Source organism: Centroberyx affinis, unplaced genomic scaffold (assembly GCF_046629955.1).
Source record: "Centroberyx affinis isolate AG114_WGS23_722 - 3 ecotype Tasmania unplaced genomic scaffold, CSIRO-AGI_Caff_v1 ptg003816l_1, whole genome shotgun sequence".
NCBI classification, from domain to species: domain Eukaryota; kingdom Metazoa; phylum Chordata; class Actinopteri; order Beryciformes; family Berycidae; genus Centroberyx; species Centroberyx affinis.
In genome coordinates this window covers 46,470-63,797 of record NW_027281678.1, presented here as the reverse complement: position 1 = coordinate 63,797, position 17,328 = coordinate 46,470, and the positions used below count along the sequence as shown (strand labels likewise).

The 17,328-nt window shown below is 37.3% G+C and overlaps 1 protein-coding gene across 1 annotated transcript; it reads left to right on the top strand.

Annotated features, from left to right (window-relative positions):
- On the top strand, positions 1–8,316 carry psmb7 (proteasome 20S subunit beta 7). Its single transcript, XM_071541184.1, has 8 exons — positions 1–73; positions 2,285–2,378; positions 3,450–3,547; positions 3,717–3,857; positions 4,125–4,240; positions 5,110–5,168; positions 5,704–5,855; positions 8,081–8,316. Exons 1-8 carry the CDS (start codon positions 12–14, stop codon positions 8,190–8,192), a joined length of 834 nt encoding a protein of 277 aa, XP_071397285.1. The 5' UTR covers positions 1–11; the 3' UTR covers positions 8,193–8,316.
- Positions 8,317–17,328: the final 9,012 nt, after the last annotated feature.

The window sequence follows — 17,328 nt, the reverse complement described above, 5'->3', positions numbered from 1 at the left end:
CATTCGGCAAAATGGCGACGTTGTCAGTGAGCCAGCCACCAGTCGCGGGTTTCAGTTTCGAAAATTGCAAGAGGTAAGCGCTCAGAGAGGATTTAAATCATGGCAAGATGCTCCTCTGCGTGAAACAAGCTTTCAAACGTGGGGAATATTTAAAATAAATGTATTTTGCGGTAGTTCAGGTGATGATAACTCTGCCGGCTTCCACACAGTGACTCAGGGATTTAGCCACGCTAGCAGAGAGCAGCATCGTTATTGAGCATGGGGCATGTAACGGTTAGCTAATTCGCTTCTTCTGATATTGTAAGAAATTGTTATTTTCTTTAACCTAGACGGAGGTTTAAAATCAGTTTTGACGGTGAAAACGCAACGACAAAGCAAAGGAGCCGTGCCCCGCTGGAAAAGGAGCCTGCTAACAGTTAAATTAGCCATGTTAACGTTAGCTGTTGCTAAGAATATATGGCACGGATTTACACTGAGTAGACGTTTAAAATAACGGTTACTGTTGTTTATTTGCGCGAGCTCATATAATGACAGCTACTCAGATTTTTCTAGCACGTCACCATTATCAGTAATTCATATTTAATTACTGCTAACTATGGTGACGTGAAATTGCATGAAGACTATGTTAATGTTGCAATCGTATCTAACAACACACACGTGTGTTTCCCAGTTCTTTTTCTGCAATATAGTCAACAATAGCTTAATAAAGTAAAAGCCGTTACTGTATTCTTATGCCTTGGTGAACAGAAGTAGTTTGGCTTTACGGTTGTTGTTGCCATTGAGTTCTGGCACTGGTGGCATTAATATTTTCATTTGGTGCTAATAACGTGTGGGTAATTCTCTAATTGTGGGATATTTAATGTCTGGAGTAGGCTATATCTCACATACAGTACTGTGCAAAAGTCTTCCGCACATGTAAAAGAAAAAAAGTAAAGCGAAGATGCTTTCAAAAAGAATTAAATGAAAGGTTTCTAAATATCAAGAAATGTACTATAAAGAGCAGTCTACTGACACACTAATGTAGAAAAAAAACTGAATAAACATTTAAGACACAATTTCTATAAAAACTCTTGGGTTTTATAAAAAAATAAGCTTCTACACACCTGAGAAGCAGGTGGCAGGTATGTAGGAGAAATCTGTAGGTAAGAAAAAAAACTCCTGAACATTTTTCTCTACACTTGCATAGGATACTTTTATTAATAAACCAAGTTATTTGACAAAATGAGGGACCATTTTAAGTCGATACACCACCACTGCAACTTCCAATCAGGTTGGGAGACAGCCCAATTATTAATTAGGCACATTTTTAGGCCAATAATACATCGTGCATCATATAGCATTGAGGCAAATTACATAATGCAGTATAGTAATAAGTCAAATGTTAAGATAAATGTGATCATGACCTATTGTTAAAAAGATGTGACAAAGGCCGAAACGTTATTTTTTTAGGTTAATAAAGTATCCCATACAAAAATAAATAATAAAACTTTTAAAATGCTTTTATATTTTTTAGACATGATCATGTTTGAGCAATCACCATCATTATGTATCATAGCATACTAACCCTGTCATCTATTCATAAAAATAACATGGATATCACTGAAAACCCTGTTTTTACAGTCTGATGTTAATCCCAACAACTCTCTAATTAGCCAAACAAGAATAAAATAAGCTTATTTATGAATTCTTTTAATCGTTTTCCCTTTCATGAACATGAGATTATCATGACAGGCAGGCATTCATTGCCTATACACTAGGGATGGGACAATAACTGGTATTACTATGTATTGCGGTAAAAACAGACAGGCACCAATCTGCTTGATTTCACGATATAATTAGTACTAGCCTACCTTTTTATTGCCAAAAAGAAAATGAGACAGAAGTATTGTCATTCCAGTATTGCATGGTGATATATTGCCTCTCCACTGGACAAACTTCATAGTTAGGCTAATGAACAGTGCAAGTATAGAGGACACTTGAATGGTTGACCTGAATTTGACTCTTTGATAATAGAATTAGCTACACCACCTGCATATTATATGGATATTGTTAAATTGTAGACAAATGACTGTGAACTGAACAGTTTGACAGTCTGTTTTACAGTTATCTGCTGACTTCTGTTTCTCCTTTATCTTATCATCTTATCTTATCAAAATTCATTGCAACCCCGTTATAGGCTATATGTAAAGTTCCAAAAATTATTTGTGTTTATAGAACACAACTTTGTTTTTTGTTTTTTTTCAATTACACTTATACAAGTGGCTTTTTTTGTTTTGTTTTGCAGAAATGCAGCTTTGCAAGCTGAAGTTAACAAATTGGGATGCAGCTTGCCTGCAGCTCGCAAAACAGGCACCACTATCTGTGGCGTTGTTTTCAAGGTAAGTAGCTGAAACTCAGTCCAACTACTGGGAGTAATGAGGGAGAAAAAACTGTGATGTGAACATCTGAGGGGCTTAGGGTTGTGCACAAGTCCATTTTCTCATGGTCGACTATTCAGTGAGTGGTCTAAATTAATATTTGAATAGTGTGTGTGTGCTGAAATTTCCAAAAGCTATAGCAGATTATGGACAAAAAAGCTCCACTTCCATCACTGTCTATGGTTCTGTTTGGTTCCTATCTTTACCCATCATGTTATCAGTGAGAGCAGAGTTTGTCTCAGTTCAAAAGTTGTCATGCTAGTTTGGCTCGCTCCATCTTCCTGGCTGGTAGAAAAAGATGAATGGAGCCATGCTGCCTTCCACTGAACCAGGCTGGCCTTTCATTTGGAGAAGCTTGTGTTTTAATAAAAAACATAACACTGCCAGTGAAAGCAGTTAGTGGAGGATGAGAACAAAACAACACCAGAGAGAGATGGAGGGGTTTTAAATGACACCAGACGCCCTCTAGTGGCTGCTCCACGCCATAGCTCTTACTCAGCAGTTTAAGACCTGCTAATATTTTTTTCATGACCCATCCCAAGAGGGGATTCTATTCATTATGCAGAATGGTTACAATTTTAAGTCAACTACATTGGGCTGTCTCAAACTTTTTTGATTTGTTTTCTCTTGTGTATCAACTGTTCTAAAATGTGTGGTCCGAGGGGTCTCCTCTTTGTGGGGGGAAAAAACAAAACAAAAACACATTGTGGTTTTGATCTGTTGAGTTGTGTCTGGCCTGAACCCAACAGCTCTCATATGTTGCTGCTTTGCCATTCACAAATATAGCTAACTGCATAAATGGGGGCTGTGATTGGCTGTGAGAGGAAAGAAAAACTGGATTTCTCATCTGTTTTTCAGAAAAAAGGAGAGTATTGGCACTCAATGTATTTAGATTTATCAGTAGTATTGACGCAATTTGGTCGGTATCTGAAATGCACTGACCATTGATGCCCAGCCCTAGTCAATATATATATATTTTGTTGGGCTTAAATGGTACGTTTACTCTAATCGTCTTTGTCTTTCCTTCTGAAGGATGGCATCGTCCTTGGAGCCGACACAAGAGCGACTGAGGGCATGATCGTGGCAGACAAGAACTGCTCCAAGATCCACTACATTTCCCCCAACATTTAGTAAGTGACAGTTGCTCAGGTTTTACTGCAGTTGTTTAGTTATTTAGGGTGGTAGTTACATGCCAATTCAGACCATATATAAGACCATATATCTTGAATAAGCTTTATTTGTTAGACCCAGGATGTTGCCTGATTCAAAACACTTTTACTGTGATCTGTCTGTCTCCAGTTGTTGTGGAGCAGGCACAGCTGCAGATACAGAGATGACCACTCAGATTATCTCCTCCAACCTGGAGCTGCACTCTCTCTCCACGGGCAGACTGCCCCGTGTGGCCACCGCCAACCGCATGCTCAAGCAGATGCTCTTCAGGTAAGGCTCGCCTCGTGAGCCGTATGACCTCATGCAAGAAACTTCTGACTGCCCCATCTTATCGCAGTGTGAGAATAAAAGGGACACAGGTTCAAATGGCTGGCTGGGAAACTGTGGGTGGGGAAAGTCAATAAGTAACTTTTATTACCTAGGTTCATTCAGAAATGGTCTGGTTTTGCCAGCTTTGTTTCTTTAATTTGGTTGTAATGTTTCAATGAAACATTGTGAAAATGTAAATTAACAGTAGTGTCCTCTGTATTTCCTCAGGTACCAAGGCTACATTGGTGCTGCTCTGGTTCTGGGTGGAGTGGACTGTGTGGGTCCGCACCTTTACAGCATTTACCCCCACGGCTCCACTGACAAGTTGCCCTACGTCACCATGGGTGAGTCCGCTGCCTCGCACCAAACAGTCAACACAAATCTCTCTACATATCAGTGTTTTCTACAACTTTCTCATATTTCAATTAGAGGTCAACTGATTATGGATTTGACTATGGCAGTATTTAAGGTTTCTTAAGCCTACAAATTGAGATGTGTACAGCTGCCCTTCAGCCATGTTTGTAATACATCACAGAAAGTTAATATAATCCCATTGGCTCTGACTTGGCACACTCATGTCATGTGTCCTTCAGTCAAGACAAAAACTACCTACCTACTGGGTTGTCAGGTTTCTGACATTAGTTAGTTTTAATGAGTTTTTGAAGATTGATGATGTCACCAGGCCAGTCACATTCCCTTTAAGAGAAGCACTCGTCTTTATTGTTGAGAAATTAAACTCTGAAGACCTAAAGAGAAGCATGGCATAGATCAAATGGGTCTAAAAGCTAATATGGTTTCAATATCAAGTGCTGTCATTTGGAAATGACATGAGGCCTAAGACTTTTCCTATATTGAATATAATATCAGACTAAATAAAATGAAGCTGTTGTCTTTTTATAGTGCGTACTGAATGCAAGCCTAATCAAAAACACACAAGTGAGAATCCTGGCGATGTCGGGAACAGCTCTTTTTGGGGGAAACTCCGCCCCACACACACACACAGCTGCTCCAGAGGCGCCTAGCGAGACCTGCGGTGTGCGGACAAGGATGAAGTCTGAATGCCGACATGCACAATTTTGCGGATAAATCTCTGAATAGGAACCCAAGTGCATAAGTTGTGTCCCCTAACTGAAAGGGAACACTGTGTTAATGTAATGCCAATAATCCAAGTAACCAGTTATTTTCTTTTTTTCTTTTTTTTTTTTTTGTAAAGGCTCTGGGTCCCTTGCTGCCATGGCGGTGTTTGAGGACCGCTACAAGCCTGACATGGAGGTGAGTTTACCTGCCACTCAAATACAATTACAGGCAAGAACCTAAAGGACAAGAATGTATGGGAAGAAAATGTCATTGGCTGTTGAAGACATTTAGAGTTAGCAACCTGTATAAGCTGCAGATTTTGATTATATTAGTGATTTATTACATTTGTGGGAAGTTATTACAATTTTGAAAGCTGAAGATCTTCACCTTCCCGCAAACGTGACAAATCCCTGCAAACGTAATAGTTATTACCTTTGCGGGAAATGACGTGTTAACGTTTGTGGTAGGCAACTGCTATTACGTTCGTGGGAAACTTATTACGTTAGTGGGATTATTATATTAAAAGCTGCAGATTTGTATTACGTTTGTGGGATGTTGTTACGTTTGCGGGTCTAACACTTGTGTCACACTAAGGGCTCGTTCACACCAAGCATCTTTGGGAAGCCTATTCTAACTCTGTAGGGTTTATAGTTGGGTTCATTTGGCCAGGTGAGAACAGTATTTTTCATGTGGGAATTTGCCAATGACCGCTTTGTTTCTTTCCTCAAAGGAGGAAGACGCCAAGCGGCTCGTGCGTGACGCCATTGCGGCAGGTATCTTCAACGATCTGGGCTCTGGCAGCAACATCGACCTGTGTGTTATCACCAAGGGCAAGGTGGACTACCTCAGGCCCCATGACGAGGCCAACAAGAAGGGTGTCAGGTAAGGAACTAAGCCAGTGACGTTAGCAGTAGTGTTTTCTTCTTTTGCCGGATCGTAATGCTCCACAACGTTTTGCTGTGGTTCCTAGCATGTTCCAGCGGTCTCAATGTGTCTCGTGATTTGGTGCCCAAATGGTGATCTACTGAGTTTTGCAGAGAATGCATGAGAGCTTTGCCAGTTTTCAAACCACCACACAGTGTTTTAACCTATATTTCTCAAAAGGGATTAATAGTCCTTATGTTAGTTGATTAAACAGATTTTGGCCTATATTCTAAACCATAACAGATCTCCAGACCTAAGTACAATAACCTTCAAAGTTTAAATAATACTTCGATATTCATTATGACAAAAAATAGTTTGTTGGACATTACATTTTGATCAACTGAACGTTTATGGACATATAATCTCACATAGTCAAACCTCCCTCTCAAACGGCAGAGGTCTGGGGAAATTCTCATCAGAAAACGTGCAATAAGGAGACCTTGCTAAGTAAAACAGTGTACTGATTGGCTCTGAGTTTTGTATTTTCTACCTATGTGGAACAAGTTTCCACATTTGTATTCGCATTTTCATTAATAAACTTTAAGGCTCTTATCCTGTCCCATCATCTGGTACTTACATAATATTTTATTAAAAGACTTGCCACATTTGGTACACACCGCTCTTGGAAATCCATCGCCTAACATGCCAATCATAGTGGCAGACTTGCTTACCAATGAGTTTGACTCCCATCTTTTAGCTTTGCTAAATGCTGATGTGAGCAGCTGTTTTTAACAGCTTCTTAAAGAAAAGCACTAACTAAACATTTTTGTGCTATTTACAAGTGCCGTAGCAGTTAAATTGCTTTGTATAATTTGGGGCCGGAGCTTCATTCTGCAGCAACGCCAGAGAGTGCCATATGCTCTGAAACCATCCCTGTTTTTGTTTAAAAACTAATTCAGCTCAATTCAGAGGTGCTTTATTGGCATGAAATATAAAGGTACTTATTGTCAAAGCCAGAATGATAACAGATTATAACCAGATTCAGAAATCAACCATGCCAGTGTGACAAAAATGACAAACAGTTGTTTAATATACTAAACCAGTGATTCTCAACCTTTTTCATATCAAGGACCCCTAAGTTAGTCCACATTAGGGCCATGGACCCCCATTTGTCTCTCGGACCCAAATCTGAGAATATTTTTATTGTCAGATATGATTTTGTCCAGAATTCCATGACTGTCTATACTGTAGTTAGAGAGATAACAGAGAAACTATGATTAAAAAAAAAAGTAATTCTTCTACATTCTGTAATTGTGTTAACTTCTTGTAAATATATAATGGTGAAGTTTAACAATTCATCAATTTGCTGGGGACCCCCTGGAACCCCCTTAAGGACCCCTGGTGGTCCCCGGACCCCACGTTGAGAACCACTGTACTAAACTATCACTAAATCAATAGACAAGTTTAGCGAAGGACATACAGTATACATCTTATATCTTTTTAGTGAATGTCCTCTCTGTTTGAAGTTGTGACCGCTTAATACTTTGCTGCTAGTGAGGCACCCTCTGTTTCTCCTAGAATACATTGTCATTTCGCAATTGGGGAAATTAGTAAATATAAAGAATGGAAGTAGATAGGTTTCTCTTCTTTTTTTTTTCATAGCTATTACAGTGCAGTAGGACATGTCTTCGGGAGCAGAGTTCACCATCTCATCTCACGTTTTTCCAGTGCATGTTGTGACGGCATGATCACGATCTCAAACTTGGAAAGACTTATTTACTTATCTTTATTGACTGAATGACCAATTAATGACATGGTGGATGATGATTTTTTTTTTTTTTTTTTGGTCTTGTTGCCTGTTTTGATAGAAGAGTAACTGAGCTTGAAGCCTTGCACCCGTGAGTAAAGAAGTGTGTGTGTAGAATGCAGACCTAACAGCAGTGTCCACCCGCCGCCTCTTGACAGTGTGACTTATTTGACTACTAACCCACTTCACTCAGTTGTTTTCTGTTATTTTGGCTGATGCGTTTTCTTTCTGCTGAATTTCACACCACACAGCTTACCTAGATTGCATGGCTGTTTCTGTTGTAAACGTGTCCAGACTGGCTTGCTGTGAAAATGTAGTTGAATCTCTTAGATGTTTGGAATCCGTTAACCCAACAAGGGCTTGTTAAATCCCACGGGGTAACTCTCAGTTTAATTGAAACTTATGGTCTCATGTCTTATATTTCTCCCCCATGCAGAACCGGTGACTACAAGTACAAAAGAGGAACAACCGCCGTCTTGACGAAGGCTACAACCCCATTGAACCTGGAGGTGGTGGAGGAAACTGTACAGACCATGGATACCTCCTAAAAGCACTACATTTGTTTTGTTTTTTTCTCGCTGTAACTTTCCCCTCCCCCGCTCCCCCATAATTCCTTAGCAGAACTAGCATGTTTTTCCATGGTTTTCAATAAACAGTTTGAGTTGGTAAGCATGTTTCGTCAATGACCATTTTTATGTTTGAAGACGCCTTAAACTGACATGTTGGTCTATGAATACAACAGTTCAATCAGGAAAAGGTAATGGACCACTTCTGTAAAAAGCTTTTTGCTGCCTGTCCCAGAGTCAGATTTATCTGGAAGGGTCGTTGAGGTGTGTAACAACACATTATGTACTAACACCGCATTATGTAATAACTCGACAAAATGTAATAAATTTTCACTTCATAATGTAATAACACCCGCATTTTGTAATACACAGCCTGAACGCAATATGTAGTAAATTTCCTCGCATTTTGTAAGAAATTATTACATATTGCGGTGGTTATTACAAAATGCGGGAGTTGCACTTTTTTTATGATGAAAATGTAATGTAATGTTTTGGGTATTACTTCTCTCTCAGCTACTGATGCAGTGGCAAGAAAAATTTGCCGAAGTACCAAAATAGTAACAAAATAGTAGAAAAGTAGCAAAGAAGTGGAATAACCCACTATAGCCTGACTGATTACGGTGGGTGACCATGACTGAAGATTGAAATAATTTAGCCTATTGTAACAAAAAGTACATTTATTTTATATTGATTAAAAATAAGTTTACATTAGTTCTATTCTTGTCTCTTTTGGGGACCCTCTGGGTGCCGGGGCCCAAGCCAGTCGCCTACCTTTGCCTAATGGTAAGACCGCCCCTGTTCATTACATAAGAAGATTTTAGCCATTTTGGGTAGACTGGGTATAGTTGCAACACTTTGAATTCCTAGGCCCATATATGAAAAGAAAAGAAGACACATTTTGATGACGTGGTTTGGATCCAGTTTATGGTTTTACAAAAGGAGTTACATTTGGTAACACTTTATAATAACCATCATTAATAAATGGTAAATTGATAGTTAATTAAACTTTAGTTAATAGTTATTTTACTGTTAACAAATCATTAATAATGTTTACTAATTATTAGTAATGCTATAATTTATGTTATTTTATCATTAGTTTGTGTAATATAAAATCATTTGTTTATAAATTATATATTGTATCATAGCTGATAAGAGACGGTAAAAAGGGTAAAAACCTATGATACAATATATAATTTATAAACAAATGATTTTATATTACACAAACGAATGATAAAATAACAAATTATAGCATTACTAATAATTAGTAAACATTATTAATGATCATTTCATTGTTTGTTAACAGTAAAATAACTATTAACTAATGTTTAATTAACTATCAATTTACCATTTATTAATTATGGTTATTATAAAGTGTTACCTTACATTTTACCCCAAGTGTTGTTACAACTAACCCAGGATGTGGGGTGGAATGTAACATTTCTCTCCCTGTCTTTGAGACAGAATGACTCTTTTTTTTCCCACGGACACTCACTCACTCAGGGACAGTTTGCATGGAGCCTGCACTTCGTCAGGTGGCCTCTAGAGGGCAGCCTATGCGTCTGCACAGGATCTGTGCTTGTTCTGTGTACCTTGGAGATGTTGAATCTCCTCAGTTTTGTAACAGACAGATGTAAGAAGTTTACACCAGATTTTGAAAAATCCACCTCAAATGAGCAAGGAGATATGGACCGAAATGAAAGTGTTAGAATTAGATTAGATTCAACTTTATTGTCATTGCACAGAGTACAAGTACTAAAACAACAAAATGCAGTTTAGCATCTAACCAGAAGTGCAAAAGAAGCAGTAAAAGTGCAGTGCAATGTAATGTACATATGTATAATATATAAATAGAATAAGCTGTAAGGGTAGTATGAATGTGCTAAGATATATACAGTATGCACAGTATTAACAGTATGAACAGTGGATATGAGTATGTAAGATATATGTAGTAATATATATAGTATATGCAGTATGGTGTATATACAGTATGAACAGTATTAACAGAATGAACAGAGTGGTATGAATACGCTAAGTATATAAATCGAATAAACTACACTCAAAAAAATGAATCATGGCATAGTTTATTATTAAGTATTTGCATCTATTTGATTTTATTTAAATAATGATATTTTCAAAATGTATTTATTCAAATTCCTTAGAATAAGCATAAATCTGTTAATTGTGAAAACAATTAAATTTAATCAGTTAAAACATATGAACATTGTTTAAATATGGCTAGCTGTGGAACAAGCAAGATTCAATTAGTTAAAATGTATGAGATTGGTTTACATATATATTTCGGGAAATGAAAGCGTTTACAAGCGGAAGTGACATCAGAATTCTCTCCACCTGTCTGCCATCTCACCTCAGAGCAGCCCGCGGACTGGATTGTGACCGGTAAGTTACATCTGCACTCATCCTATATAACTTGCCAATGTGCGTATGTTTTATTAGTGCAGTTGATATCCAATAATTCCATCATTGCAAACATTTTCGTCTAGTCTACTAACGTTAGCTAACTTAGCTAACTCGTACATGGTGCTAATAATATCAGCTAACTTTAGCTAGTTAGCTATTTTTCTGATTAGCCAACATTTCACGTATTAACGTTACTAATTAAAACGAGCCAGTAATTAAAAATAGGCGACATTTGCAATTAACGTTATCAGCCTCATAAGCATTTGACCAACTAACTAGCCCTGTTCACGTCTAGCAACAGTTGCTAGACACCCGCAGACTACAGGTTAGCGCGTGCGCACACACAGCAGAGCTGGTTTTTGGCGGAGCAGAGCACGGAGGACAGATTGAAAACTGTTCATGGGGTTGGGGAGGGGGTAAAATGCTGCTTCTCACACTTTTCCTAGATTAAGGGAACGGATTATAGGAGAAATTGTGGTTAATCTTGAGATGCATGTTCTGTAGTATCATATCAAAGTGATCTCAAAAACTGTGCATATGGTATTTGGAAGTTTCTCATTGATTGTGAAATATATTGCGTGGAGATCACTGGCTCACAATTTAGAGCGGGCCTACAGTGTAATTAGGCATGATACGGTTTGAATTATGCAAAAAAAATATATATATATATGGGCAACTGTAGTTGGAAAAACAAAATGTCAAGTTTGCAAATGTTAACTAAAAGAGTGGTGCAGACTTTTTCTATTCCAAGTTTGATTGGAGTGGCTGTATTTCTGTCAACTATAAATATTTTACTTGATCAAAAGCATAAGCTACTGCAGTCAGTATATAATGGACATAATTTTGGTCTAAAGAATGACTGAGTACTATTCAAAAAAATCTGTAAAAAATGATACTGGCTTTGTGATTTCATAAGCAAAAGAATTTCACACAATTATAGAATTAGATGTTAAATGCATTTTGTTTCTAACTAGAACTGTTTGTGTTTTACAGATACCTAATTCTTTGAAGCATCTTTTCTCACACCAAACTGTATGCTGGGGCAACCTCTTAGATCTTGTAAGTATGTAGGCTACAAAGACATTGATTTATAATACACACAAAATTCAATACATCAGATGACGAACAATGAAACTCATTTTGAAGTTCAGATGAATCAACATAACAAGCATAAACCTTCTTGTGGAGACGACAATAATTTCTTCAGGAGCCATTGATTACAGAGGTCCAAAACCGATGGCCAGCACTGTTTGAAGTTGGTGAAGTAAGTGTAGTAACCCATTTGTTTGAAATGTAGATGCAAATTTCATTCAGTGTTATACATCTTGTTTAAAGTCAAGTATATCCTGTCTTTTCTCCTCTCTTTCAGGTCAACTTGGAGTTCATGCGTATAATAACTGTTCCTCTGATATCAAAATTCATTGGACAACTGGACAGATACACTGATGACCTGATGAAGGTTTTCCATGCCAAAGGAGGATCTGCAGGAAAGAAAATCTGCACCATAATGGCACCGACAGCTAATGTAAGTGTGTTTTTATCTATTATTTTTTTTAAGGTGTCAAGCAACAAGCTGCTGGAATTCTTAGGATTTTTCTCTTTGTCCTCCTCCTCATTCCTTCTCCTCTCCTTTCTTTTCTAAAAGTTAAACAGATTTGCAGGCCAACAGTGATTTCATGTAGCAAATATACATTTGTAAATTCATATTACCAAACATTCACCACCTTCTGATTCTTGGAGACCTTTAGTGATCTTTGTATTAAAGCAGCTTAATACACACAAACGACAAACAATTTCTCTCATGCAAAGTATTTATCGTACAATCAGAAAATGTACATTATATTGTACATTATATTTGAAATTATATGAGTGACTATATCAAAGTCATCAGGATATTGTGGTGACAACTAAACATGTCTAGGGAGGGCGCTCAGCAAGTACAGCTCTGGCTGCTCTAGTCTTAAAATATTACTTCATATATTAAACTTAAAATTCAGCATTACTTAAACTGTAGATCAATGCATTGACTAATGTTATATTCTTTGGGATCTTGTTGGTATGCTTGTTTCAGAATGAAGACATAAACATCAAGCGCGACGGTGACCTGAGGAGCCTAAGTGTCCTCAATGAGGACATAGAGACACTCGTCAAAGAATACGTGGTAAGTGTACGTCAACCTACTCTCTTTATATTATAAATGTGTTATGGATATACTTACATTGATAGTAATATTAATTGTCTCATAGGCATCACAGTCTAGCTTTGCCCGTGTGTGTAGTGTGCACTGAAAGATTAAACTATGCAGCTATCAGTGTGGAGCATGATTGATCTTAGCCAAATGAGAAACTTGTCAGCTGTAAATGACCCTGGTAAAGTATAAAACAGTTGGCAGTACAAAGTATGGAAATTATGGATCAGAATCATGAAACACTCAAACCATTATGCTGATCTCAGATTTGGTGTAGATAGGGAAGTAATACGTTATTCCTGACAAATTAAAACAGTAACACATGACTGCAGCGATATGAGAGAAAAATAATGCAGCAAAAATAAAATAAAAATTAAGAACTGTCAGAAACACTTTAAACTTGATGTACCATATACAAATTTCACTCAAATATTGAAATTTGTAGCAATTCAACCACTTTGATATGTTTTCCAGCGGGAGATATCAGGGTATCAGGCAAGTTGTTCACAATCACGTGAACATCCTAATTTTCAGTGCTTGCACTTTTAAGCTTGGTTATGTCCAGTTCCATCAGGATTTTCTTCTTCTCCTTAGCACTGGCCTTATTTTTAATACGTATTATAGTCTTCCTGTTTCATAATTTACCAATGTAAATAACAGCTGACTGCGGGGGAGTATTTGTAACTTTTGAAGGATCACAATGCATGTAGATTGGTTTGTTGGCTTGCAGATTTACAAAAGTAGCCTACTACTTAAGTGGCAAACTTTGTAGGCATCGATGGTGAGTTGAGGTAATTTTATGAAAACTGTCCAGCTGGCCATTTTTCTAAACTGATGAGTGATTTTGCAAACTTCTGGTTAGACAGAAATGGACGGTCAGTTTTCGGGTCTTTCTGGGTTTTTTGTGTGAGGTTTTGAAAAATGTTCCATTATTTTGCATTTGAATGATTCTACATATCTGTAATGTCAGAGTTTGAAAAACAGTGTGCCTTAAAAAATTCTGAATATCACAATGTGACCGGCATTGGGACACATCTCATTGTTCTCTGTTTATCCTCCAGGACAGCAAATCTAGAGAGGCTGAGTCGGGGATTGTACAGACAACGATGGGCATCTACGTCACTCGGGTGGAGGAGGCCGGTCCTGGAGACGAGCCTTTTGCAGATGTTGGAGTTGTACTTGAAGGCGTGGAAGTTCTGCACAACCTATGAAGTGTCATCCTTGGATGTATGATGCTTTTTTGACTGATTTATGCGCTTAACTTAAGCTACCCTAAGGACCTCAAGTGCACATTTGAAGTGTTTCAGAACATCCTGGTGGAACTGGACACAACCAAGCTTTCATCAAAAGTCTAAGCACTGACAATTAAGACACTCCAGTGACTGAGTAATTGGCCTGATACACTGATATTTCCCTCTGGAAAATGTATATCAAAGTGGTTGACTTGCTGCAAATTTCAGTACTAAAATTTTCAACTTGTGTTTTTCACAGTTCTTGATTGTTATATTTTTGCTGCAGAATATTCCTTTTATATTCCTGCATTCGTAATTAAACATGCATGAAAAGTGTGGTGGTGCCGCCACTCAACCATTGAGCCCTTATGGCAGTGTTTTGGATTGTTAGGGTGGTGGTCAGAAAATATCGAAAAAAAAATTGATCTCAGGGATTCCTTGAAATGTGAGTATACTGTAAGCATTACAGTTATAATGGTTGATTTACCTGATTTACCTGTCTACCTCAAGTTTCACACAATTGTTTGCACAGTTCTTGAGGGAGTTTATCGTATTGTTGCAGAAAGGTCTGTTTACAATATATATTCTTTGTCTCATGTAACAAGCAGCAAAGTGTTAAGGCCAATGGGGTACAGCTGCTCACCTGAGCCTTGTGATAATGTTTTGGATCCTAATTTCAAAATTGAATCCCAGGAATTGTTAGCCTTCTGAAATCATAGAAGAACAGTGTTCAGAAGCCTAGAGTTCCCTTAAATTAGCTTTTAAAATGTAAATGTTTGCAATGAGTAAATGTTTGAAAATAGAGCACTTAACCTTAAGAGGGCATTTTCTTTCTTTTTTTTCTTTTCTTTTTTTTAAATATTTTTATTGGGATTTTCCCAGAGGGCATTTTCTTTTTTATGATTTGTTTGTTTTTTGCACACAATACAACATGTTTGTATGAGCACTGGTTCTGTGTACAAGTATGTCTTGCTAGCTGCTCTTTTTGTGGGTGTGTGCTGTTAGGTCAGTGTACCATGCTGTTGAATGGAAGTGGTGTTGCGTGTTGCTGCCTTTGAGATTTTGCAATGCCCAAACGTGCCACATGCCTTGAGGAGCGTTAATACATTGTTAAATGTGGAACAAGATGGTCTGACTGTTCTTTTTTTATGTATTGTAGTTACATATTGTTGTAGGTGTGGGGTGAATGGAAAAAAGATTTAAAAATTGGATATATCTAGTTATAAATTTAAAATACATTGGGTGTATTAATAAAAAGTACATAAATTTGATGCATTTTGAGTAAATTGGGTTTATTGCATAAACCTGGTTATTAAGCATTTCAGACAAATAGGCTTTATTAATATTGAATGCATAAACCTGGTTCTTATGAATTTGAAACAAATTGGATTTATTGATGATAAATATATAAACCTGGTTATTGTGTATTTAAAACACATTGGGTTTATTAGTACTATTACATAAATCTCATTCTTACTTGTTTCATTTATGTTTGACTGACAAATATGCATCACATTAAGTTTATTAGTTTGTTTATGTCAAAACTGTGTAATCCAAATGGATGGAAATTTTATATGCAATTAAAATACATAAATCTTAAATATTAGGCCTAAATATTTTTTTGAGTGTAGGGTAGTATGAGTGTGCTAAGATAAATAACAGTATAAATAACATAAATAACAGTATGAACAGTGGATATGAGTATACAAGATATATGAATATGCAAGATGTATATAGTAATATATATAGTATATGCAGTATGGTGTATAGTATGAACAGAATGAACAGTATGAACAGAGTGGTGTGAATACGCTAAGTATATAAATAGAATAAACTAAGGGGTAGTATGAGTAAGATAAATAACAGTATGAACAGTGGATATGAAATGCAGTATATATATAGTATAAACAGTATGGTGTATAGTATATGGGGATGGGGGCTATCACCGTGGTGCAGAGTTCAGTAAGGTGACGGCTGAGGGGAAGAAGCTGTTCCTGAGCCTGCTGGTCCTGGAAGGGAGATTCCTGTAGCGCCTCCCAGAGGGGAGGAGGGCAGACAGTCTGTGGCCAAGGGTGTGAGGTGCCCCCCGACGATGCTGCCGTGTCAATCATCCCCGGTCTCCCCTACTGTATATTGCTTGTTTATTGCCATCAGCCATTCATCATTGCAGCGCTTCCTATCAACAAAACAGATGAAGAACCCAGAAGCTCTGCTGTCGTGAATTTTCCCAAACCAGTACATGCCAAGAAACCTGCACTTTTTCCCCATGGTTAAATCCAGGTCAGCAATGAGACACTAAACTCCTCCACACCTGCACACTATCAAACTACAACACAGTTTACAGCACAGGAAAATCAGTTTTTACAAATCATGTCTTTATCGAGCAGCCGCTACTTAACAAACGGAGGTAAAAGATAAATATTGTGAAATTTAATCTGCAGTATGAATATTCACAGGGTTAGGGTTAGGGTTAGGGTTTAGGGTTAGGGTTAGGGTTAGGGTTATCTTGTCTTATTCCTAAAGAGCTGTAAATCAGTGCTACAGATGTACCATCGGACTGGAAACAATCTGAACCTGTTGTTGTTTAACCTGCCACATCAAAGCAGTAAGACTTTTTATTACATTAAAGGATATTGAGAATATTCCAATACCTCTATTCCAGTTTATAGAAATCTGTTTGCTGGAGATTCCCACAACAAAAACATCAGATACAACAAAACATAAATAGCCATTCTTATTATGACATTTGACATGAAGTACTGTGGCTATCTTTAGATTATAGACATGTCATCAAATATATTTTGTCATCATAATTGCCTTAATTTGACCTGTCTTGCCTAGACGTCTTATACCAGGTCCTTTCAATACATTTACATAAATTGGATTTTAGATTGTATTATGTTTTCTGCTTCATAATGATGGAGCAAAGTGTGAAATAGATGACGTTTGATTCCAGTTCCTGTGGTCTTAAAGGAAAAAAAACTCCCTCCATCACTATATACACACATAGGCTGCAATTTTCTATCTAGTCTCTTCATTAATTTCCATTGTAAAGTGCACTGATACCCTACTTGTAGATATAATTATGGAAGGATCATACTTTTTTTTTCTTCATTGACACTACATGAACTGGGCATTTCCACACTACTTTGATAGAAAAGAGTATTTCTAATAGATTTTAGATTAAACAAATATATATATTTTGAACCAATTTTATAGCACAAGAAAAGTGTTTTACAACTGCTGATTTTTGTTAAGTTTTGTGATGGAATAGATGGGC

Excerpts from the sequence above, each read along its gene's own strand:
- psmb7 (XM_071541184.1), top strand. The coding sequence starts at position 12 with ATGGCGACGTTGTCAGTGAGCCAGCCACCAGTCGCGGGTTTCAGTTTC. Across the intron at positions 74-2,284 it reads AGTTTCGAAAATTGCAAGAG|AAATGCAGCTTTGCAAGCTG; the intron begins GTAAGCGCTCAG and ends TTTGTTTTGCAG. Across the intron at positions 3,858-4,124 it reads CTCAAGCAGATGCTCTTCAG|GTACCAAGGCTACATTGGTG; the intron begins GTAAGGCTCGCC and ends GTATTTCCTCAG.